The following is a 22,866-nucleotide window of genomic DNA, read 5'->3' as shown; positions in this document are numbered from 1 at the left end:
AGTGTTGGCCACAGCTCCAGGGCAGAGGCACTGAATGTTGCTTGGGAAGGGCAGAGATGCTCTCCAGGCCAGAGGCAACCTTGCCCAGACCATCCTGCCCACTCTGCAAGGTAGAAAGAGGGTTGCTGTGAGACCCACATCTGCCCTGCAGCCCCAGGAGAGCAGCCAGCCCATTCACCCACTGCTCCTTGCTGGTCCACATCTGACACAAAAACCTTGTAGCCTGGGCACAGACCGGGCAGAACCTCACCTGTGCATCACAATCCTTCCCTGGAAGAACTTTATTAAATAGTGTCCAAAGAAAACCAGAAGCAGAAATACTCAGCATGACCCCATCCCTCCCAGCTAGTTAAAAACCACAAACAGACCATCCCCACATGCCCAGTGCTGGTGGCTGCCAGGCACATCATCCCTGATGCTCTTCTCCCTGTGAACACAGCGCCAGCATCATGAGCAGGGGAGGCAGAAGGGTCCTGTAGGGACAGCCTAGAGGGCTGCAGGGTGAACCTCAAAAGGTGTTGAGAGACAACACAGCACTCACAAGCTGCCCCCCACCAAAGCAACCACTCACGACCCCCAAAAGCCCCCCAAAACTGCCCCTACCCCATGGGGCTGAAGAGGAGATAAACATACCCAAACAAAGGGCAGCCAACACCAGGCCTGGTTGCCACTCCTCAGCCACAGCATCCCAGTTTCTGCAGCTTTGTGAATGCCCCAACACAGCTTCCCCCTCTCCACCCACCCTCCCCAGGAAGTTTGTAAAATAGGGGGTTATCTTTTCCTACAAAGAGAGCGATGGGATTTCCTTTGCAACAGCAGAACAATCTCCCTGCGAGGTAGAGAGTTAATTTCAGGGCTGACAGATCCTAAATTCAAACCAGTTTGTTCTAGCTGAGGTAAAATTCAGCAGTTTATAGTAAGTTTTGCAATGCCAGAGGGCCATCAAGATTCCTCATTGCCAGAGTCATCCTCATCACCATAACAGCTCTCTGCTTCCTCCTCCATCTCATCATCCTCGTAATAGTCATCATAAAAGAGGTCTGAGCCCTCATCTGGGGCTGGAGTCTTGGTCTTCACACAGTACTCAGCCAGCGTGGTGGGGACCTTCACTCCATCCCGCTCAGCATCCACCTTGGTGCCCAGCACTTGCTTCCTGGAGGGTGAGGAGTGGGGGATGAGAACAGAGCTCTGCACCACAGCCCTCCAGACCCCATGTCCCACAGGATCCCAGCACAGCCAGTGCTGCCAGGCCCAGGCTCAGCACGCACCTGATGATGTCTGTGTACTCCCGGTCCTTCCCTTTGCTCTCCTTCCATTTGCGGTACATCACGGAGGCGTCCACGTTGGCTGGGGAAAACGTGTTGGGCTCATTCAGCAGCGAGATCACGCTCAGCAGAATGGTTCTGGCATTGATAAACGTGAGCAAGTCAGAGCCAAGGAGGGTCAGCAGCACCTCAGCAGTGCCAGCAGTCCCTTTCTGTCCGTGGGAGAGCCTTGTGCTGTCCACAGCAAGAGAGATCCCAGCAAAGGGGAACAGGCCAGGCAGGGGACAGCAGCACATGGGCTGTCAGGCTTACACTCATCCCCACGCAAGCTCTGGCTATTCTTCGGCAAAGCCCACAGCCTGAGCGCCTTCAACAGCCCCCTGGCACCTCCTGCAGACTTTGGGAGCAGGAGGCTGTCCCCGTCCTCCCACCTTCCCATCCCTGCCCTTGGATGAGCCTCCTGCCCGCAGCCCCCCCAGCCCTCACCGCACGTTCTGGGTGGGATTCCAGCGCTCCGATGGCAGCTCCCCGCTCTGCGGGTCATCCACGGGCGGGTGGAGGATGGAGATGCAGACATCACCCGTCTGAAAGCACAAGAGAAGTGTAGGATCCTCAGGAGCTGCTGCCCCAGGATCTCCTCGCTCGCTCTTCCCTTTGGCTGAAGCCAGGTGATGCAATCCCAGCTCTCCCGTCAGTCCCATAGGAGGGACACAAAAGTGGACAAGCACCCCACAACTGCCAGCACCATACAGGTCAGGCTGCTCAATACCCAGCAGCATTGCCCCTGGCGTGGGCCCCAGGGCCAGGCACGTCGCTCGCCCCACAGCCACTCTTGGCATAGGCACAATGTCCCCAAGCGTGGGAGCCATCAGGCCTGGAAAGCCTGGCTGACCTGGAACCTGTGCTGGGACAGCAAAGGGCTGTCATGAGCTCGTTAGCAGCATTCCCTGTGCCAGGCAGTCATCACCAAAGGCACCGAGTGTCCAGTGCCAAAGGCTGGCATTTGCATCCAGTGCCATCGCAATAGAGGCACACGTGTCCACTGCCTGTCCAAGAGCCTCCTCGCTGTCCCAGGGGACCCACCTCGTAGATATTGGGGTGCCACATTTTGGTTAGGAACCTGAAGGCAGGAGGAGAGTAGGGGTAGTCGATGGGAAACCGGAGACGAGCCTGCAAGGGAACAATAAGGAGATGAGAACACCAGCTTGTGAGAAGGAAGGGATGGAAACCACAGAGCTTCTGACAGCTCCGGGAAAAAGGAACCTCTGCCAAGCCCAGATGGGCTCCTGCTGGGACAGAGCCTCTGCTCCAGCCAGTTCTGTGGGCAGGACACAAGCCCTGCAGGCAGGACGGACGCTGGCCCCAGCGGCAGGACGGACACCGGCCCCATGGGAACTCTCTCACCACACAGAGTGGGGTGAGCAAAAGGGCTGTGACCAGCGGCACCTCCTTGCCCACCATCCTGCCCATACCCTCCTGTCCTGCAGGGCCCACTGGTGCTAACCCAGTGCTCTCCAATGTGGAGGAACCAGTGGGAGCTCTGGTGCCAACCCAGCACAAACCTCATAGCACCACGCAGAGCCAGGCAAGAGAGTCTGGGTCAACCCCAGAGCTGCTGTCAGGGACAGGCCATGGCTGTGCCACTGGAGAAAAGGCTGTTTACCCTTCAGAGCTCACGGGAAGGAAGCATCAGGTGTTTGGTGCTCTGATTAACACATCAAATCTAAAAATAGCCTGTCACTGCTAAGAAGAGACCCAGTCCAAACTGGCCGCAGTGCACAGCTTGGGGGCTAAAAATAAAATCACATGAAGCTCAGGCTGCAGCCCAGGGCTCCAGCAGGGACACTCAGGCACCATCGGCTCCTCCCACGGCCGCCAAACCCGAGGGGCTCAGATTGGGCAAAGAGGGGCTCACTGTCCATCTCTGAGTGAAGCCTGAGGTGGCACAGAGATCTACAGCAACATCCCACAGTCCCCAGAGCTGCTGCCCCGACCCACCAGCACCAAGAATCCAAGAGGACGGGGGCAGCTTCTCCCTGCACGACCTCCCAGTGACTGATTCAGCTTTCAACTGTTTCCAGGCCCTGGGAGCAAACTTCCAGATCAAGACTCAACACGACAACTCCCGGAACGTTTCTTGCTCCCTCAGTTCATGTACAAGAGAATCCAGACACTGGATCCGTGGCACAGGACAGGGGGTGGGAGGAGGGAAAAGTGCAGCAGGGGCCGTGTTGTGTGTGTGGAGTGCAGGGCAGTGACACTCAGCCCCATGCTGGGCTCCAGCCAAACAGCTGAACATTGCAGAATAATCCCCTTTGTTGTGTCAGAGGGGATCGGAACAAAACCGGCTGAGGCAAAGCGATGCCAAAGGGGGCTTGGACAGCAACAACCCCACCCTGCTGTGTACAAACAGGTTGGTGTCCCCACAGGCTGGACAAGACTCGGCCCCTCTGCTCTCCTCTTACGCACAGTCTCACCAGCACCCTCAGTGCCGAGTTTGGAAACTCTCGAGCACACAACAGGAGCATGAGGGGCTGAAAGGGTGTGAGTTCAGAGGGTCTCATGCCAAGATGCTACAGGGAATTAAAACTCCACTTCAGTGAAGAGATGAAACCTGGCTCTGAAGCATCAGCTTTGCCAGCCCGGGAAAACAAACACAGCTAACCCTGGGTGACTCACCCAGTGCATCCCCACCCTGACAGCAACAGGATGAAAACACAAGAGCTCAGTGGAGAAGGGAGGATGAGAAACAGGAAGAAAACAGCTACCCCGGCTTGCACAACACCTGGGAAGAGCACACACACATCCTGCCGAGGAGGGGACTGTGCAGTCAGGCCGCCAAACACCTTCGTCCATCTCAAACCCCAAACCAAGCCACGACACTCACTCCCCACCCAGCTCCCTGCTCCCACCCTGGGCTATCTCTGCACTTGTCTCTTCCCTCTGGTCTGGTGGCGATGCCCCGGATCCCCTCCAGGAGAGGGAACATCAGCAACCTGGAGCCCGCTGTCCTGCACGCACAGATCAGGGGGTGGTTGAGGCAGAGCCCCCGAGGGGGCCGAATGTTCCTCACAACGAAGGGGACCCTCGGTAGTTTGGTAGCAGCCACCTACGCACCATCTCCCGTCCTCCTCCCAGGACCACCCTGAAACCCCAGGGACCCCCAGGTGTCCAGAGAAAGACCCAGCTCTCCCTGGCCCTCAACACGCCCCCCAAGCCCGGGAGCAGCTCTGTCACGACCTCCACTCGGGATACCCTCCCTCGCCCACAGCCACTTCACAGGGTCTCACCCCTTCCGAAACTCCTTCCCAAAACACTCAGCACATCCCCCGACACCACCTGCTCTGACTTCACCCCCCCAGCCTCATCTCCCCCCACACCCCGAGGCTTCCCCGCTCCCTCCGCCGCTCACCTTGAAGTACCCACCCTCGTAGTGGGTGTCCGGGGGGCCGAAGATGGCCACGTCCCAGGTGTACAGGTCCCCTTCGTCCACCAGCCTCACCCGGAACCCCTCCACGGGCTCCTCCTGCAGCCCCTTCAGCTCCAGCAGCAGCGCCTTCTGCGAGCTGGGCACGGGGGGCCGCGCCATGCCGGGGTACCGGGGCTCTCGGGGGGCGCAGCGGCCGCTCCGGGGCGCGGGGGGGCGGCGGGACCGGGGCCGCGCGGGGCACGGCGGGGGCTGTAGTCCCGTGAGGGGCGTGGGCACCGCGGGCACCGCCCCCACAGCGCCTCTGACCAATCAGAGCGCGGGGCGGGGCAGGCGGTGGGCGGGGCGGCCCCGCCGGTGCTCCCGGCGCTCCCGGTCGCACCGAGAGAATGCAGCGAGCGGCAGCCGCCCCGGGGCTCTCCAGCACACAGAATCCCGGCCCGGACAGCAGCCCCAGGTGAGCCTGCAGGTGCCACACGTGTGTGACACAGCACCTGGAACAGGAGCAGAAGCTGCTCCTGGCACGGCCGCAGAGGAACGATGCCTCCGGCATCCCCGGCTCGCACCTCCCTTTTTGTCACATCCCGTCAGCTGTGTCTGCGTCAGGAGCCACCACCCGCAGCCTCACCCAGCCCAGCAGCACGTCCTGCCTGCAGGGAGCAGAACATCCGCCCAACACCACATCCCGAGCCCGCGGGGATCCTCCCACCGGCTCTTCCACTCAGGTGCTCCATAGTCCTGCACCTGCTGCCAACACCGACCCCTGAGCACGGAGCTTGCCTCAGGGATCTGGGCACTGCCGCAGCTCATCCTGGCACTCCGTGCTGCCAGGAGGTAAGAAACTAGCCACTAAAAAATAATAAAAAGCTTTAATGTCTTACAGCAAACCAAGAATTGAACAGTATAAATAATGATCAGACAAGTTTAAATAAATAACCCCCGGCCCGACACGCAGCTGGTCCCGGGAGAAGGGGATGTCTCTCATCCAGACCCTGCACTCCACATCCCAAACCACCTCAGCCCTTCCCAGCTGTCCATGTGCAGCCGCAGCCCAGCCCCACACTTTGTTCCTTCTGGGTCATTTCATTGCCCAAAGCAGCTCCGCAGGTCATAGCTTCCATGCCGGTCCTGGATACCACCTAAAAGGGACGTCCCAATGCAGCTGGGCCACAGGAGCCATGTCTGGGAAAGGCTGCATGCAGGGACACAGAGCTGCTGGGCACCATCAGAACGGGGCAGGGAGCGTGGAAACTGGGAATCTCTTGTTGGGCAGACCCGGGCTCTCCAGCCAGCGCCCAGCCAATGCCCCGTGCTCACCGTCCAGCTTGGATGGGAGCCCCGCAGGGCCGGCAGTGGCCGCAGCCAGCACTGCTCCCACCCGGCATCACTCCACGGGCTTCACCTTCGCTATGAACAGGGCGGTGGCTTTCTTCAGGAACTCCTCCCTGCTCATGGAGGAGCCGAGCTTCCTCTCCTGCAGTGCCTGGTCCATGGCCAGTGCCAGCCTGTCGGGGCCCAGCCTGGAGCCGGCCTCCAGGTAGCGGCCGGGCCGCGAGCCGTGCCCGGCGCCCAGCGCGTCCTCCAGCGCCCGCAGCACAGCCTGGCACAGCCGCGTGTCCGCCGAGTCCCCAGCGCCCAGCACGGCGAACAGCGCGTCGGCCTTGGCCGCGAACTCCAGCAGCACGCAGCAGGTGAGGACGCCGTAGCGGAACACGTCGAACGGGACGGCCTCGTGGTCGCGGCAGCGGACGCGGCGCAGCAGCTCGGCCGCCGCCTCGGCCGGGGCCGCCCCGCGCTGGCAGATGCGCCGCAGCAGCTCGCTGTAGAGCCGCCCGTCCACGCCAGCCGCCCGCCGCCGCCCGCCGCACCCCAGCACCTCGTAGGCCGCGCCGGCGTTGCTGTCGAAGGCCGTCCTGTCGCGACAGGGCACAGACACAGAGAGGCGGCCTCGCCCCCCGCCCCCGCCGCCCCCCGCCGCCGCCGCCCGCCGCACCTGTGCGAGTGATGAGCCAGGCACACGTACCACAGCGCCCGGGCCAGGCGCTGCGGCGGCCCCGGGGGCTCCGCCGCCGCCTCCGCCGGCACCAGCCGCTCGAAGTACTCGGCCAGGAAGGACACGGGCTCGGCGGGCCGCGCCTCCAGCACCTTGAGCAGCGCCTCCCGCACCATGGCCGTGACGCCGGCTCGCAGCAGAAACTCCGCAGCACTGCTCTCCGCCAGCCCGCCGTCCCCCGGTGCTGCCCGCCCCGGCTCCGCCAGCCCGCTGCCCCCCGCCGGCACCGGGGCGGCGGCCGCTCGCCGCTTCTCGTACGCCGCCATCTTGGAGCGCACTTCCGCCCGGGCCGGAAGTTTCCGTGCCGCCATCTTGCACGCTGGCAGCCAATCGGTGGGCAGGAAGGCAACGCGAGAACGCCGCCATTGGGCGAGGCCGCGGCCGCCATCTTGAGTGTGGGCAAAGCTGAGGCGTTGTCAGCGGCAGCGCGGCGGGCGCCGCGTCCGCCATGTTTACTGCGGGCAAATGCCCCACCCTTGGCAACCGTGCGCTGTCCTGAGGCCGGTGAGGGCCCGCAAGACCGGGGCCCCCCAGGCCCAAAGGACTCTTGCTCAGGGCTCGAACAGAAACAGCTCTTTATTGGAGCACCGGTCCCACCCGCCCGCCGAGCCCACGCTGCCCCCGGGGCTGCCTCAGAACCTTCTGGTGTGACGGACAAGCTGGTGCCGGGAGCCCCAAGCACCGGGCCCAGCCCAGTGTTCGGTGCCAGCCCGCGGGGATCCAGTCCCGGAAGCGTCCCTGGCCCCGTCCCTGTGTCGCCTCTGCTCGTTGCCCTTCCAGCCTTTGTGTTCCGCGGTGGCCGCAGGCAGCTGCTCCCGCTCCCGCTCCCACTCCTTGCTGGCCAGGGGCTGGGCGAAGCCAGCGACAGACAGGGGGACAGCAGGGACACGGCTGGAGGGCTGGGGCCATCAGTCGGTTGGTCCCACTCCTAGGACAGCTGCTACCGGGATCTGAATCGTTTCCACAGGCGTCGAGACACGGCAGCGGCCACGATGAGCCCCAAGAGGGATCCCGCTGTCCCCATAGCAATGGCAGGGCTCAAGCTGAAGGAATCTGCAGACACAAGGAGCTGTAATTGCAGCCGATGCTGCCCAGGGCAGCAAATGCTGAGGGGTGAGCAAATCCCCCCAGCACCAACTGTGGCACCGACACGAGGGGCTGCAGCCCCACCCAAGCAGTGAGGGCAGAGCAGGGCAGGGGCCTCAGGCCACCACTCACCTTCCACGACCATCACCTCCAGGCCGACCATCTGGGCGCGTTGGCCGAGCAGGACGCACTGGTAGCGGCCCTGGTGCCAGGGCTCAGCGTGGTCTAGCCGCAGCGTGGAGCTGCTGCCCGTGGACTCCTCCTGGTACTTTGAGAGGGCTGCGGGGGTGCGGAGCCAGCGCACCGTGGCGTTCCCGGCACACTGCGCGTGGCACTCGATGCGCAGGGCCCTGCCCCGCATCCCGGTGGGAGGCAGCGACCAGATCTGCAGGCTGCAGGCAGGCACTGTCCCCACAGATGACCCTGTCCCCACAGATGACCCTGTCCCCATCGTGCCAGAGTGCCGGAGCGTGGTGGTGGCCACAGGTGCCATGGGGCTGCCTGCAATGAGGTCCTGGGGCACAGCGGGCTCTGTGGAGGGGGGGTTGGTGACAGCAGCCAGATTCAGGGTGGTCCCAGTGTTGGGCTCCTGTGCTGTGGTGGGATCACTTGTAGGGATGCTCAGCCCTGGGGGAAGTGTTGAGGTGGCCACGGGCCTGGCTGTGCTGGGGCTCCCTGTGGAGGTGACCATAGCCACCGGCTGCTCCGTCACAGCTGTGAACACACAGCAGCCTGGGTCACAGGTGACCTCACTTGCAGCCCCTTTGCTCCTCCATCCCTTGAGCACAGTGAGCCTGAGCAAAGGGGCACCACAGGCAGGGATGGGTGCAGGGATGGGGATGGGAGATTCAGGAGTGGTGCAGAAATGGGGGCTGCTCCTGCTTGGCAGAGCTATTCCGAGGAGCACAGGGCAGGGTACACACGGGTTGGGGTCCCCAGTCCCTCCTGGTACTCACCCTTGGTGCTTGCCACCAGAGATGCCACCTGGGTGAAGGTCTCCTGCCCGACATGCAGCGTCACCTCACACCTGAACTCCACCCCTTCTGCCACCTCTGTCCCATTCACAGACAGGATGGAAACGATGTTATACAGCTCCTCATCGGTCTCCTCAAAATCAAAGTCTGTCTTCACCACCTGGTGCCCCCGGTACCAGGTGAGGGCCACCCCAGTGATGGGATACAGGTGCACGGCCGAGCAGTTCAGGTTGGCGGGGTGTCCTGGGCGCAGGATTTGGGGAGCTGCCTCCAGCCTCAGCGTGTCTGGGAGGGCTGGAGAGGAGTGGCAGTATCAAGGGTGATTTTTGGCAGCACAGCACAGCTCAGGAGGGAAGGGGCTGCCTCGGGGATCCAGGGCTGTGCTGGGAGGCGGTGAGAGACGGGCTGGGAGTTGCTTACCGTAGACCTTCAGGGTGACAGTTTTCTGGTAGTGCTGCCCTTGGCAGCTGCCCTGGCAGATCTTCATGCCCTCCGTGGCCACGGTGGCGTGCCTGATGTGCAGGATGCTGTGGGTGGGGAAGGAGGAGATGGTCCCCAGGGCGGTGTCCAGCCCCCTCCACTCCACCTTGCCCCTTGGGCAGGCCAAGGAGCAGTTCAGCTCTGTCGAGCCCCCAAACGGCACCACCGGCTCCCGCGGTGTCACCACCAGCCTGTCAGTGGGGTGCCCTGGGCAGGAGGAAAGTGCAGGGTCAGGAGAGGGGACAATCACCAGCACCCCGCAGCTCCGAGCGCTGGGACAGGGAGCTGCAGCAGCGACGGGGGGACAGCGTGGCTGTCACGGCTCAGTGACAGGGAAGCCCCGGGGCCACAGTGCCATGGGCGAAGTGTGGAGAGCAGCAGCAGCAGGGCCGGGCAGCACAGTGGGTCGGGCGATTAGGGTGGCTCTTGGCCCCGTGGCACTCACCGCTGCAGCCCCACAGCGAGCCGAGGAGGAGAAGGACAGGAGCTGGCTCCATCACCCACAGGGCAGCAGCAGGGCTGGTTTTCCCTTCTTTCTTTCCTTCCTTCCCCCCTTCCAGAGAGCGGGTGCCGCTGGCCGGGGCTGTCTCCTTCTGGCTGCCGGCTCCAACCTCAGCCCTTCTTAAGCCCTGTAGGAACCGCCCCCACGAGCACCGGCCTCAGGACTGCCACAACTTCCAGCCCAAGGGGTATTTCCAGAGGGAGGTTTCTGATTTTCTTCCAAGTTTGGCTCTCACACAACACCCAGACGACGGCCAGGCCGGCAGCCCTCCCAAACCTGGGAAAGTCCCTGTCCTGAAGGGTACCCCATCACCCCACCCCACCCCTGCACAGGCACCTACACCCAGGGATGTGGCTCAGATTCAGCTCCATCCCTGTTTTTTGTGGGCTACATCACTCCCCCAGAGCCCCCGGCAAGCCAGCCTTTCCACGACCCCAACAGCTGCTGGGGGCACAGAGCTGTGGAAAGGGCTCTGTCAGCTCCTGCCCCAAAAGCGGGGCCAGGGCCCGTGGTCGGCCCTGTCGGTGAGTGCATGGATTACCTAGAACAGGGTGTTTTCAGGGATGTAAGCAGATATTCCTGTGAGGGTTGGTCTTGTGGTACTGATGGAGAAAGTGTTACCACAGAGAAGGTGTTGAACACCCTGCATTATCCAACTCCAAGACCCTCAGCATCGGTCCAGGGTCTCACACCGGGTCTGGCATCACACCCTCGCTCCAGCCCAGCTCCCCGTGGAGAGATGAGTCGGATTCTGCCCCATCCCATCCTGCCAGGCTGAGGGAAGGTCCCAGTGGGCTGAGAGAGGGACAGGCTCAGCTCTGCACCCTGTGTCATCACAGGACCTGGACATTTCCCATCTGGGAACTCTTCAGAGAGGCTACTCTGGGCACTGGGTGTGCCATGCATCCTTTTAGGAGGTCATGCCATTAATTCTCTGAGGGTTCAGGAGGCCTCTGAGCAAGGGAAGTGCTCTGTAAACACTCCCCACCAAATGTGCGCACTCAGCCGAAGCAGGTGATTAATGGCGCTGGGGTTTTTGTTCCTTCCATCCTGTGTTAACAGAGCCGCTTCCCGGATTTTCCAGCAGCCGCCAGAGCCCCCCTGCCCAACCCTGGGACAAACCATGGCCAGGGCTGCTCCCACACTGCCAGGCTCTTCCCAGCAGTGAGTCTGGGAACTTCGAGGACACACATGTGGTGCCAGGGTTTCACTTCCCGCTCCCATCACAACCCTGATTGCGGCATCGCTGTGATGAGAAAACCGCTGGATCAGTGTCCGAATGAGAGCTGAGCATTTATGGAACCACCTTATCTTAAAAAGAAGCTTCCCCGAACCTTCCTGGACATCAAGAAATTAGCAGTTACCAGAAAGCCCAGCACCTTGTGCTGTACTTCTTCTGTTTTGGGGCTTGGAAGTGCCTGGAGCTGCCCCAGCCTCCCGCAGAGGGGGGCAACACAGAGGAAACCGAAGTCAAGGACACCTGATAACCGCCCAGCTGCACAAGGGCCAGTTCCAATGGCTTGGCCACAGAGCCAGGGGCAGGTCAGGGGACTTGGCCCAGCTCAGAGTGATGTGGCAGAGCCCCCAGGGCAGCTCTCGCTCACCAAGCTCCTGAGCAGTGACCCACCACAACCCGTTCCACCACCTGCTTGGGACCTCTCCTCCATGGATTCAGATCTTCCCCCCATCCCAGAGGAGCACAGGAGCTCCCGCTGCCCTGGACTCAGCAGAGGGACATCACCAGGTTGCGTGCACAGAGTGGAAGGAGCAAGCTTACACACCAGGACTGTTTTCCACCCCACAGGAAGCCTTTGAAGGAACGAAGGGAATGATGGTTTTCCAGACTCAGAGGCCTGAACACCTTTCCTGGAAGCCAACTGTGCTTCCTCCCGCAGGGCAGGCGCGGGGACTCGTGCCGGGCAACACTTTGTCCAGAGATGTTGCTCAGGAAACAGAACAGTTCAGTGTGGAGACACAAACCACCAAGGGACGAGTGCTGGCTCCAGCACAGGATACCCCCCGAGCCCCTCAGGTCGGGGTCTAGCCCCAGGCTGTCACCACCGACACCAGCAGGGACAAGGCTCTGCCACCCCCCCAGGAACCACTGCATCAGGGGGAAGGGTGGTCAACAACATCCTGCACTGCAACACCTACCCTTTGTTCTCCAGTGATGTCACATGAAAAAGCTTGTGGGTTTTCTCTCAGTTAAAGATGGAAACAATAAAACAAAAGCTAGCTCCAGTCCAGAGGAAATACATACAGAAGCAACAGGCTGTGTAATGGCTCGTATTTCCAGGATACCATCCATCAAGTGTCAGTTCCCATCCCAGAGCTGACCTGGATGTGTTTATATTTTTTGGGATTCTATTATTCACTTAGGACCGTCCTCAGCCACCACAAAGAGTGTTTAAATGAGTCAGATAAGATCTAAATTAGGCCTGTCTGAAAATTAAGACAACAGAGTCGGGGCTGCTAAAAACCAGTCCAGGAGGAGGCTCCAGTGGGGCAGGCAGGAGCCAGGGCCCTGCTACCCATCCTGGGCTGGTGCAGGGACTGAAAGCCCTGACCCAGCTCTCCCAAATCTGTCTCACATCTTCACACAATTCTCAAGGGGAATTTCAATTCTGGGCAGAAGCTGCCTGGTACCACCGGTGAGGGAGAGAAACAAGGACAGAGACCTTCGACACAACAGGAAAGCAGCAGTTTAATAAATAATCCATCAGAGGGAGAGATTAGCCAGTTCCAAACACAACCTGAACCGAAATAAATACATTTTATCGTTAGCTTAAAAAAGAGACACACGAACGCACATGATGGTGAACTGTGAAAGAGCAGAGGTGGGGCCGTTCCCAGGGAACGGCGGGGACTCATCCCATGCCCACGCTTTAAAGATACCACAGCTGTCAACAGCCTTTGGAGTGCAGAGAAAGAATAAAAACAGGGAAGTAAAAAGTTACTACTTTGCAAAATTAATGGCAGAAGAGAAAGCAGTGGTGCAACTCAGGTTTTTAATGCAACAAGATCAGTTGAAACTCACTTGACCTGTGGCTGTTAATGCCAGGACTGCAGACAGGTAGTTGAGAGGATTTTTACCTTGTGTTTGGGCGTTGCTGTTACCATCCTGAATTGTAAGTCCCTGCAGACAAATCCTGGGAATCCCGATGTTAAACAGCCAGGCTCAGGCACTGCACAGCAGATCAAGGGGATTTTAAGAAAAGACTCCTTTTTAAAAAGTTGCATTTTCATATAAAGTAACAAAAATTGGCAAAACTAGCTGAATGCTCCACACAGCCTTTCCAGCCTCCACGTGGGATGCTGCGGAAGCACCGGCCCTTCAGAACAAGTCGTTCTTCATTCAGCTCCGGTAACTTCAACTCCAGCACCGCTTGGCCCAGCTCCCGCTCTGTCACGTCAAGGCAGAACAGTGCAGGGGTCACAGCCCTGTGCCGAGGGAAGGGGAGGCACCAGGCCAAGGCCCCACTGAACCAGGTGAGAGGAATCCCAATGGGGTGGGAAGGAATCCCTGCTTGCTCCCAGCAGCCCTGCACCTCAGAGAGCCCCTGGTCCCAGGTCTGCACACCAGCAGAAGCCACCTTGCTGTTGGTAATGGCACCTGTAGAGTTCCTGGTGCTGTACCCCGCCTCCATCCACTCGCTGCCGTATCCCCACGTCGGCTGCCCAGTGCCATAACCCCACTGGTGCCCAGTGACAGCTGGTCACCAACCAGGCCACAGCCCCTGACCTGGTAGTCACCTGCTGGCAGCACCTGGCCCCGAGTTTGGGGGCCGACAAAGGGACCAAAACACTCCAGGCCCACGACGCACAAGTCGGCATCACCAGAAGCTCAGGGGTCACATCATGAGGGACGGGACTGGGGAGGGAAAATTGCTGGAAAGTTCTGGGGTCTGAGGGGAAGGAGGGGCTGAGAGGCAGCAGCAGTGGTGAGAGGGAATGGGACCAGAAATACATTGGTTTCAACAAACTATGCAATAAGGGAGAAGACTTTTAAAAATATATCTCTATATACTTTATATCATATAAATTATGCTTGTCTTTTTGTAACGTGTCGCTATATTGTACCCGTGAAGCTCCGAGTGCCTCCGTGTGAGCGAGGTAACGATTCTGTGTTTTATTTCATCTGCGTGTGAGGGAAAAACCTACTTCAGCTCGCTTTAATCCATTGTAAATCAACGGATTGCCAGGACTTGGTGAAAGTCCCATCTAAAAAAAGGCATTTTTGTGAGGAATACAGAGGTGGGGGAACTGCTGCCTGGAAGTGCAAGTGACGGGATTTCCTTCAGGATAAAAGCTTGCCATGCACACACAGTTACTGACCATCCCAGTAATGTTTGGGAATTGGGAGTGTCACCACAAGGAGCTTAGGAAAAACGGAGTCATGGCAGGTCAAGGAAGTTCCTGCTGGCTCTGCTCCCCAGACCTGCAGCCAGACCCACCTCAGCATCCCTCCGTGTCCCAGCTGCTCCTAGTTCTGAGCACAGGAGCTGCCACCAGGCCAGATCAATGCAAAGCAAACTGTCAACTCTTTCACTTAAATACCCACCTCCAATAACCAAATGGCATTTGCAGTCGCTGCTGTGTATGTCTGCAAAGATCCACGATGTAAAGGGCCAGCACTCCCTCCCTTTTGGCTGCTCTCCCCTGGGTAACCTTCCCCAAACCCACAGAGAGGGGACCCCAGCCAGAGAACAGCCAAGGCAAGACTGGTTTGGCTGCTGCACACTCAACTTCCTTAACAAAGGATTCCTGAAGTGTCCTCAGTTTGGTCCTTACTTCCCAGAACTGCTCCATTCTCAATTCACCACTTATTTACTCAAACGAGAACAATTGTTTCCTGCCCTCTGCCACATTTCTATAAACAACCACACATTCCCTGTTTGCCTCAGCTCCTTTCACAACACTCCATGCACCTCCTGCTCTTTCTGAGCAGAGCTGAGCCTGCAGCAGAGGTTGCAATTCCACCATTCCATAAACAAAAGCCTCCACAGCAGGCTCAGAAATGCCACATGGAATCCAAACCCCTAAGTTCAACTCAACACAGCCTTCACCATCAGGACCTATTGGGTTGAGAACAAACCAGCTCTGGACACTCTTTGGCTTTAGCATCAGACGGCAGGAGCCCAGGGACAAACCAACATGCTTTATACAAGTGCTCAAGGTAAAGAGTCATTTCTCTGACCTTTCTCCCAGGAAACCACACGTCTTCAAAGAGCTCAGCACAGTCTAGTTGTTTCTCCAACCTCCCAGAGAACTGTACCTCCTAAACAACCCTCACAACTCCAGAAAAAGGTATCTGAAAAAATCCTTCTACCTACTGACCCTGGAGGCAGCAACAGGCAAATGTCACCTCAAAGTGACAAGAAGAAGAAAACCAAGCAGAAATGCAGCCGTTGTGGCCATCCAAGCATTTGTAATTCACGTAGTTGCCCTTCTCTCACCTGCCCATTCTCCCTTGTGTCAGCTGCGACTTCTTCATTTTTATCCTCTTCATCAGAACATTAAGTCAGTAGATCTATATATTTTTTGGTCTAAGTTTCACTTGGGGCAGAACGGGCAAATTCCTCAGGCCCTCCAGCAGAGAGGAAGCTCACAGCTCCGCTCCCTGTGCTTCACACACGCACCCTGTCCCCTCAGCGTGTCACCACAGCACACAGCGTGCAGGGGGTGCCAGGGGCCAGCAGCAGGAACCAGCTGTATCAGGGATGGGGCATGGAGCAAATGCCATATTTTATTCCAGGGGCAGCTCAGTGAGCTCCCACCAAACACAGACCACGCTGGCTCCATCTCCCGTGACCGGCGAGCGGAGGGTTTGGCAGGGCACACCACGGGGCGCAGGGGTCATGTACAAGGGCAGGTTTGCTTTCCAGAACTATCCCTCCAGTGGAGCAGTTCCGTATCTCCCCTTTCCATCAGCACCAGGTGATACAATTCCATTTTTGCACCAGCTGGGTGTATTTGGCTCGAAGGGAAACCTCGTCCCTCCTCAGTAGCTGTTAGTGGCACAGTCTATTACCTCAGATCCCTCTCTCCCCCTCCCCGAACTCCTGCTGAGTCCGTCCTTGATGTGGAGTCGAGCCACGAGGCAGATCCCCTGTCCCACCTCACACACTGCTGTCCTCCAGCAGGGGCTCCTTGCCATCAGACCCCCCAGCTGGTGGGCTGTGGGGGTGGGCCTGGGCTCCCGTACTGTGCTTCTTGTGGCTGCCTGACCTCAGCGCCAGGTTGTGTTCCGGAATGAACAGGGCCACCAGCAGTGACAGCAGCACGGAGCACGCCCCGAACAGGAAGGGTGGCCCAGGGATGATGCTGCTCTGTAGAGAGAGATACACAGGAATGATTCAAGCACGAGGGCAAACACAGCCCGGCAAACAGAGTGAGAAGCTGAACAGGTACCTCATCCGTAGGGTTAGCCATGTTGGGTTTGGAGGCCTTGCCCAAAGTTTCCACCTCGGCCATTTCGTTCAGCTCCACGTGGAAGAGATAGAAGACAAAGCCATAGAGCGCTGGCCCCAGGCCGTTACACAGACCCCGAATTCCAGTGATCATCCCCTGCACCACACCTGGGGACAGAGTGAGGAATGCCTCCAGCTTTCCAAAGAAACTTGTTTGATTTGAGGATACATATTTAGAGATATTTAGAGACAGGATCAAGCACTTGGATCTGGACTGACATGCACCCCCCACAGGGGAAGGGGTTTGCAGATGAGCAGTTTCACTCAGTGCCAGGTTCTACAAAAATCAGTAATGCTGGGCTTGCTGCTTTGCAGACTGAAATAAGCATGGGCACATCAAGCAACAATTTCTAATGAACTGGAATTTAACTGAGGACTCGGAGATGTACTGTGAGGCAGGCAAACTGCAGCAGCCTCCTCTGCCTCAGAGAGACAACACCAAACACCCACATGCATGATTTGGGAGTTCCTTTGCAAAGCACCAGCCGTGGTCAAAGATAAGAGTGTCAATACTGCTGTGAGTACAGTGACACCCCACAGCTGGCACAGATGTTCCTGCCCACCCCTCCACTACCATGGCCAAGAACCTGCCCTTGTGCCAGCTCAGCACCTGCTGGGATGAACCCCCCCCATCAAATGGGTCCCCAAGCACTCACCCTGCTGGTCAGGGTCTGTGTTCCTTGACACCATGGCACTGATGGCTGGGAAGGTGATGCTGGACATGGCAGCCACAGCTCCTGCTGCCCACATCATCCTGGGGAGGAAGGAGGCAGCTCTGAGGAACAGCCACAGCCTCGCCCTGTGCTGCAGGGCAGGAGCGGCCACAGAGGGAGAGAAACGTGGGCAGGAGAGAAACCCTCACCAAGGCTGTGATCCAAAGCCGTACCAGGCAAGCTGCAGGATCTGGAAGCCTAGTCCCAGCAGGATGGTGTTTTTATTTCCTATCGAACGCATGAGAATGCCCAACACGACTGTCTGGAAAGAAAAACAGGTGTTTTCAAGGCAGGGGCAAAGAAAGAGGGCAACACCAGGAGACAAGAGGACAGAAACCTGAGGGACCTTGATGATCCTTGTGGGTCCCTCCCAGTTCCAGATCTTCTGTTTCCAAAGTCTGTGTGGCCACAGTTCTGACAACTCAGAGGCCCCAAAACCAGAAATTTTGGACATTCTTACAGCAGACTGCTCAAGCCAAGACAGAAATTGCTTCTTACCTGAGCCAGTATAGAGAGAATTCCAACTACACCGATAAAGGCTGCTACAGTCTCTGAGGAAAAGCCAATGACCTGTGAAAACACCAAAGAGGGACTTTTCAGGCAGATTTGTACCAGATGACAAGAGCCCCTCCATCAATGTCACTCATGTTTACTGAATTTGCTTCTCAGGGACCTGCATGTTAACAGCCATTGCCTCTGGGCTGCCACAGGAATCAAACAGAACATTTTCCTCTAGCTGAAGAAACAGTTTTAAATCACTGGGCTCTCCTGTCAGTGCCTGAAGGTGGCACAGCCAGGATGGCCAGGCAGACACCAGCAAGGAGCCAAGCCAGGCCTTGCCCTTGGCAATGCCTACGGAGCAGTCACCAGGCTCACACATTTTTCAGGAGAGCTGGAACAAGTCATTATTTCTTACAGCTTCAGCTTTACTGAGTTATTGGCCAAGAAAAGCCACCTTGGGACAGGTGACACAAGTCCGATCGTATTTATAGACCAGGATTTCCTGCACCCAGAGCTTTACCTTCCTTGCCAGACTGACCTGTCGCAGGTACAGGAAGAAGCTGGAGTACTGGCCGGCCTCGGGAAGGTAGGAGAGAAAGACGGTGATACAGATGAGCAGCACTGTGGAGTCCTGACCCACCTTCCGCAAGGACTGCAGGGAAAGGGGTGAGGAATGAGAAAAAATGTTTTTAAATTTGACTTAATATCACTGAATAATCTCCAGGTACAAAGACAGCCAAACCAAGGGCTTAACATCTTAAAAATCAGCAGGACTAAAGCAAACATTAAGCATTACCAGCACACAGGAAAACAGCAGCAGGCTCACTCACAGCGAATGGATCAGCTTGTTCCCAGGAGATTGGGGCTCCCCAGGAGACCGGGCGCATCTCTTCAGGCAGTGACTCAGGCACAGCCAGCAGGATGAAGCCAATATCCAGCAAAGCAACCCCCGAAGCCAGCACAACCACCAAGGTGTCACCGTAGGCTTGGGAAAGGTACGCGCCGATGGCCGGGCTGGTGACCAGACTGGCAGCAAACGTGGCTGACACCTGGAAGCATAAAACATCCCTACAGCCTCTATTTCCTAGAGCTCATTTCCTCCACCCCAGTGACGCAGGGCAACTCCTTCTGGCATCTTTGATGGAGAGGTAAACAAGAATTCACTCCTGTGCAGAGACATGACACGTTCTCTTGGTGCACCTGGGCTAAGTTCTAGCAAATGGAAATCAAAGATGTCCTAGCAATTCCCATATGGTCCTGTCCAGTAAAGCTACAAGAAGGACAGGATCACGCCAAGCATCACAGGCCCCCCTCTCCTGGTGTGGAGAAGCTCAAGGGCCAGGATGGTTTATACAACACAGCCAGCACTCAGAGTGAGCAGAGATCAGCCTCCCCCTCAGAGCTAAATCCCAAACAAAAGGACAGGGAGACTGTATGATTAGTCAATAAATCTTCCACCCAAATTTTATACCTCTCCTATCTGCAAAGCCTCAAATATTTCTTTCAAGAGCCAGGACAGTGACTCAGCTCCTTACCAGGCCGTACGCCGTGCTGCGCTCATGCTCCTGTGTGATATCGGCAACATAGGCAAAAATCACGGAAAAGGTGACAGCAAACACTCCAGACATGGAAATGACAGCAAAGTACCACCTGGAAGAGCCGAAGGCAGACTTAGAGAGCAACCACACCACAGTCCACAGCTGCTGAAGCAGAGCCTCTCCCTTGTTTTCCCCTCAGTTCCTCCAACGCACCAGAAGAGGCTCGGGAACATGGAGTTTAGGTCTGGAGACCCCTGAAGTTTTATCACTTATTTTCCCTAATAGATACAATGCAGTGAGCAGGGGAACAAGCAGAGAGAACAGACCAATCCTTTATTCCCAACTGAACCCTCCAGCAGAACCAGGTGAGTCAGTCTCTAGGCTGAGCATCCTCCTCCATTCTTGAGATGGATGAGACTCTTCCATCTCATCCTGAAACGAGCACCTGCAAACCCTCCTTCTTCAGCCTTGTGCTCCTTCCCCTCCTCAGAACCCCGGGGCTGTACTGAGGGTGAACTCACCATGGGCTGATCTTCATCAGGGGAATTGGTGCACACGTGAAGAAGACGGTGAGAAGGAGGAAGGATTTCCTGCCCCAGACATCAGAGAGAGCACCAATCAGCGGGGCACTTAGGAAAGAGAGCAGACCCTGGGATGGACGGACAGACCAGAGGACAGAGAAACCCCTCAGTGAGAGCTGTCAACCACATCAGGAGGACACAACCCATTCCTGATTGCTACAAGCAGCAATCCTGTTACAAAAGAGCAGTTTACTAAACTCCCCATATCCTTTTTGGGAGGGAAAAACCAATCCTTGACTAGCAAGGCCCCACTGAGCACTGCTGCTCCCTCCTGCTCCCTGCAGCCTTTGCCTGTGGTGTGGGCACCCAGGCAGCCCCGCCAGGACCTGGAAAGCTGCTGGCACAGCTCCACCATGGCAACAGCTGCTGCAGTTCTGGGGAAAGCTTTCCCTTGTAGGTGGAGACAGGACAGACACAATGAGAAGCCAGGGCCATTAAGGACAAATAAAATTATTCAAGGCCTTTCCATGTTTCCCAAGCCCGAGGCAGGCAGGGCAGAGCCTTTCAGTGCTGATGGCAAGTGCCCAGCAAACCCATCTGGGTCTGCTTTCCAAGATCCTCTTGCCAGAGACAGCCAAGAACGGTCTGTTTTGCCTGATTCCCCAGCCAGAACACAGGATTATTGCCTGTTCACTATTGTTGTCTGCAATTCTGCTCTGGGAATGCTGGTCTAGTGCAAGAAGCTCCCCATTCCCACTCCCTGTGCCACAGCACAATCCCACCTCCTGCCTGGAGGTCACTGAGGCCGCTTGGTTTCAGTTTCTATTACTAATAAGTTCAGATGTCACTGATTTTTCACTCTGTTATGCTCCAGAGGATGGGCACAGGGCTGATCTCATGCTGATGAGAATATTTCCAGCTGAAACACACAGTTGGTGTTACTGAAGCCCCACGCTGACAAGCAGCACCTTGTCACTCCCGCTCAGTGGAATCAGCTGCACAAGCTGCCCCATGTCTGTGTCCTTCCTTTTGCACCAGGTTTGCCAGAGCCCCCCAAACTGGCCAAATATTGTTTGACATCAGCAAATTACATGGATAATAATGGCTTGTCCCTTCTTGCACTGATGGCAGATTTAAAGGAAATCTTGAAGGAATATTCCTTACCTTGACTCCGTGAATCAGGCCATTCATCAGGAACGTGTGCTGAGGAAAAGTCTGATGTAAGACCTGGAGGGAAGACAAACCAAAACCAAATGAAAAAGTCAGAGCTAGCAACTTTTGCAGAATTTCCATAAGCATTTGGCAGCCAGAGGCCTGGAAGGGCACAATCCAGGGAAAAGGCGAAATATCCTGCCAACAATGCCTCTACCTGAGGAGCTCTGCCTGCCCTTCCCAGTACAGGAAACCACCATCTTCAACACTTTCCAGGTCTATAAATCGTTCCAGCAAACTTGGGTGAGGCTCAGAGAGCCTCAAACATGCTTTCCACATCACCTGAATCCCCTCTGGTTTTACTTTATGTCACCACATCACTTCCCTGTGGGTCCCTTCGTGCTGTCTGTATGTTTGGATTTGCATTTTATATTGCCAAGTTAATATGTCTAAATGTTTTTTCATAACCAAATACTCCTTTTCCACAGTTCCCCGTGGAAAGGTTGTGCTAAGACCTTCATTCTCAGGAGCCCCAGGAGAGTTCCCATGGAGACACACTCACTGTCAGCATCGGCGTGGTCAGCAGCCCCCAGGCAAAGAACTCCAGGAAAATCACCACCACAGCGTGGTACACGCTGGGCTCCCCGAGCCCCTGTCGCTGCAAAACAGAGCAAAGTAAAAAACCTTTCAGCAGCCTCATCCTGCATTTCAGAGAGCTCACGCAGCTGAGCGGGATCGGAAACGCGAGAGAAAGCAGAGAGAGATACTGTTCTGAAACGTTGTTTCTGCTCACAGACTACAGACAGCCTAGGGTGCCTAAAGCCAGCCCCAGCAGGCCGGCGGGGCATTCCCTGCCCGGGCCCGCGGCGGTTTTGCTGCCCAGGAACGAGAGCGCACCGGGCAAGCGGCACAAAGCCGGCAGGTGCAGCGCTCACCCGTGGGATCCTGCAGGCTGCAACATCGGGTCCGCACGCCAGGGCGGCAGGTGCAGCAGCGGTGCCGAGAGGGGCGGCTGGAGGAGTGCGGCCCACCGGGGACAGCCCTCACCTCGCACCGGACACCGGCACCGCCCGGGCCCCGCGCGGCCGCGCTCCCGTCAGTCCCGGCCGCCGCCGTCCCCCCGGCGCCACCCCGCCCGCCGACAGCCCCCGGCCCCGCGCTCACGCCGGCCCCGTCCCGGATCACGATCTTCTTGGCCAGCAGGACGCTGCGGTTGAGCCGCTTCTTCTTCTTCTTCTCGCCGGTCATGGCGCCGCCGGGCCGCTGCCGATCGCCGGCCGCCGCGGCTGCCCCATCCTCCCCGTGGCGGGCCGGGCCGAACCGGACCGGACCGGGCCGCGCTGCGCCGAGGCCGAGCCCGAGCCCGGGCCCGGACCCGGCACCGGACCCGGACCGGCACCGGGCGGGGAGCGCCGGGCCCGGGGCTGAGGGCGGGGGTGGGGAGCGGAGGGGGCGACCCCGCCCGCTGGCCCCGCCCCCGGACCGGGAACCGGCACTTCCGGCGCGCCGCTCCTCGCGTCTCATTGGCCGCTCCACCTCTTCCTCATCGGCCGCGCTTGTCTGCGATTGGCTGAGAGGGGCAGGGGGGCGGGTATTTCCCGCTGGCTGGGGCGGCCCCGTGACGTCACGGACCGGCGGCGGCACCGGGAACGGGCGGTGGCAACGGCAGCGACCCCGGGCCCCGGGGCGCCTTTGGGAGCGGCTGCTGTTCCGTCCCGGACACCGCTCCTGGCCGAGGCAGGCGGGTTGAACAAGGACACGCGGCCGCCCCGGGACTGGCGGCACCGGAGGCTCAGGAAGGGCCGTGTCTGCCCCGTCGCGGCTCCGCTCGGTGCCGAGCTGGCGGCTCCGTCCTCAGCACCGACATGCCGGGTGGTGACAGCCCAGCGCCTCCCGAGGACGATCCCGTCCGTTCCCCCGAGCCCGGTGGCGCGGGTGGTGGGGAGGGGCAGCGGGGCCCGGGGCTGCGGGTGGGGAGCAGCTCCTGCCCCGGTACCGCCAGGGCTTGAGACGCGCGTCCTAGTTAATCCTGTACGGGCCAGAGAGCGCATGGTGCTCATTACCTTGGTGCGGGGTCAGAGGAGATTAATTGGTCACAGTTTAGGCAAGTTTTATGCACGCCGGGGTCCCTCTGCTCGAGGGGCCGCCTCGGCCAGCGGGTGCACACGGCGGTGACCGGGAGGC

The 22,866-nt window shown here is 58.3% G+C and overlaps 4 protein-coding genes across 5 annotated transcripts; all 4 read right to left on the bottom strand.

The window, feature by feature from the left end:
• Positions 1-253: 253 nt before the first annotated feature.
• Positions 254-4,894, bottom strand: CDC34 (cell division cycle 34). Its single transcript, XM_032092990.1, has 5 exons — positions 4,678-4,894; positions 2,349-2,435; positions 1,752-1,849; positions 1,269-1,403; positions 254-1,153 (listed from the first exon to the last, which is right to left on the bottom strand). Exons 1-5 carry the CDS (start codon positions 4,852-4,854, stop codon positions 943-945), a joined length of 708 nt encoding a protein of 235 aa, XP_031948881.1. The 5' UTR covers positions 4,855-4,894; the 3' UTR covers positions 254-942.
• Positions 4,895-5,542: 648 nt separating this feature from the next.
• TPGS1 (tubulin polyglutamylase complex subunit 1) lies at positions 5,543-7,026 on the bottom strand. Of its 2 annotated transcripts, XM_032092989.1 has the most exons (3): positions 6,686-7,025; positions 6,095-6,605; positions 5,543-5,831 (listed from the first exon to the last, which is right to left on the bottom strand). In XM_032092989.1, the coding sequence occupies exons 1-3, from the start codon at positions 7,009-7,011 to the stop codon at positions 5,709-5,711; spliced, it is 960 nt and encodes a 319-aa protein (XP_031948880.1). In that variant the 5' UTR covers positions 7,012-7,025; the 3' UTR covers positions 5,543-5,708. The 2 variants fall into 2 exon arrangements, with proteins under 2 accessions (XP_031948880.1, XP_031948879.1); XM_032092988.1 differs by having other exon boundaries at positions 5,739-6,605; positions 6,686-7,026.
• A 383-nt stretch (positions 7,027-7,409) lies between these two features.
• On the bottom strand, positions 7,410-11,805 carry MADCAM1 (mucosal vascular addressin cell adhesion molecule 1). Its single transcript, XM_032092643.1, has 5 exons — positions 9,731-11,805; positions 9,226-9,492; positions 8,788-9,099; positions 7,964-8,545; positions 7,410-7,798 (listed from the first exon to the last, which is right to left on the bottom strand). The coding sequence occupies exons 1-5, from the start codon at positions 9,780-9,782 to the stop codon at positions 7,686-7,688; spliced, it is 1,326 nt and encodes a 441-aa protein (XP_031948534.1). The 5' UTR covers positions 9,783-11,805; the 3' UTR covers positions 7,410-7,685.
• A 661-nt stretch (positions 11,806-12,466) lies between these two features.
• LOC116435936 (hippocampus abundant transcript 1 protein-like) lies at positions 12,467-22,206 on the bottom strand. Its single transcript, XM_032092642.1, is given in 14 exon segments — positions 12,467-16,116; positions 16,199-16,365; positions 16,914-17,011; positions 17,120-17,232; positions 17,469-17,540; positions 18,010-18,123; positions 18,302-18,520; positions 19,007-19,121; positions 19,531-19,658; positions 20,695-20,757; positions 21,245-21,340; positions 21,847-22,017; positions 22,019-22,144; positions 22,147-22,206. Coding segments are annotated over 14 exon segments (1,752 nt in total). The 3' UTR covers positions 12,467-15,906.
• Between the last annotated feature and the right edge of the window lie 660 nt (positions 22,207-22,866).

Source organism: Corvus moneduloides, chromosome 28, assembly GCF_009650955.1.
Source record: "Corvus moneduloides isolate bCorMon1 chromosome 28, bCorMon1.pri, whole genome shotgun sequence".
Taxonomy (NCBI): domain Eukaryota; kingdom Metazoa; phylum Chordata; class Aves; order Passeriformes; family Corvidae; genus Corvus; species Corvus moneduloides.
Note: the sequence above shows the minus strand (reverse complement) of the source record. Positions and strands in the feature narration are given on the sequence as shown.

Bases quoted from the DNA above. Each gene is read 5' to 3' on its own strand.
- TPGS1 (XM_032092989.1), bottom strand. From the start codon at position 7,011: ATGGCGGCGTACGAGAAGCGGCGAGCGGCCGCCGCCCCGGTGCCGGCG. The intron at 6,606-6,685 runs GTGCGGCGGGCG...CTGTCGCGACAG, and splicing joins CTGGCTCATCACTCGCACAG to GACGGCCTTCGACAGCAACG. The intron at 5,832-6,094 runs GTGAAGCCCGTG...CGTCCCTTTTAG, and splicing joins CCGCCCTGTTCATAGCGAAG to GTGGTATCCAGGACCGGCAT.
- MADCAM1 (XM_032092643.1), bottom strand. From the start codon at position 9,782: ATGGAGCCAGCTCCTGTCCTTCTCCTCCTCGGCTCGCTGTGGGGCTGC. The intron at 9,493-9,730 runs GTGAGTGCCACG...CCTCCTGCCCAG, and splicing joins CTCGCTGTGGGGCTGCAGCG to GGCACCCCACTGACAGGCTG. The intron at 8,546-8,787 runs GTGAGTACCAGG...GTGTGTTCACAG, and splicing joins TCTGGTGGCAAGCACCAAGG to CTGTGACGGAGCAGCCGGTG.
- CDC34 (XM_032092990.1), bottom strand. From the start codon at position 4,854: ATGGCGCGGCCCCCCGTGCCCAGCTCGCAGAAGGCGCTGCTGCTGGAG. The intron at 1,404-1,751 runs GTGAGGGCTGGG...TATCAATGCCAG, and splicing joins AATCCCACCCAGAACGTGCG to AACCATTCTGCTGAGCGTGA. The intron at 1,154-1,268 runs GTGCGTGCTGAG...CTCACCCTCCAG, and splicing joins GAGTACACAGACATCATCAG to GAAGCAAGTGCTGGGCACCA.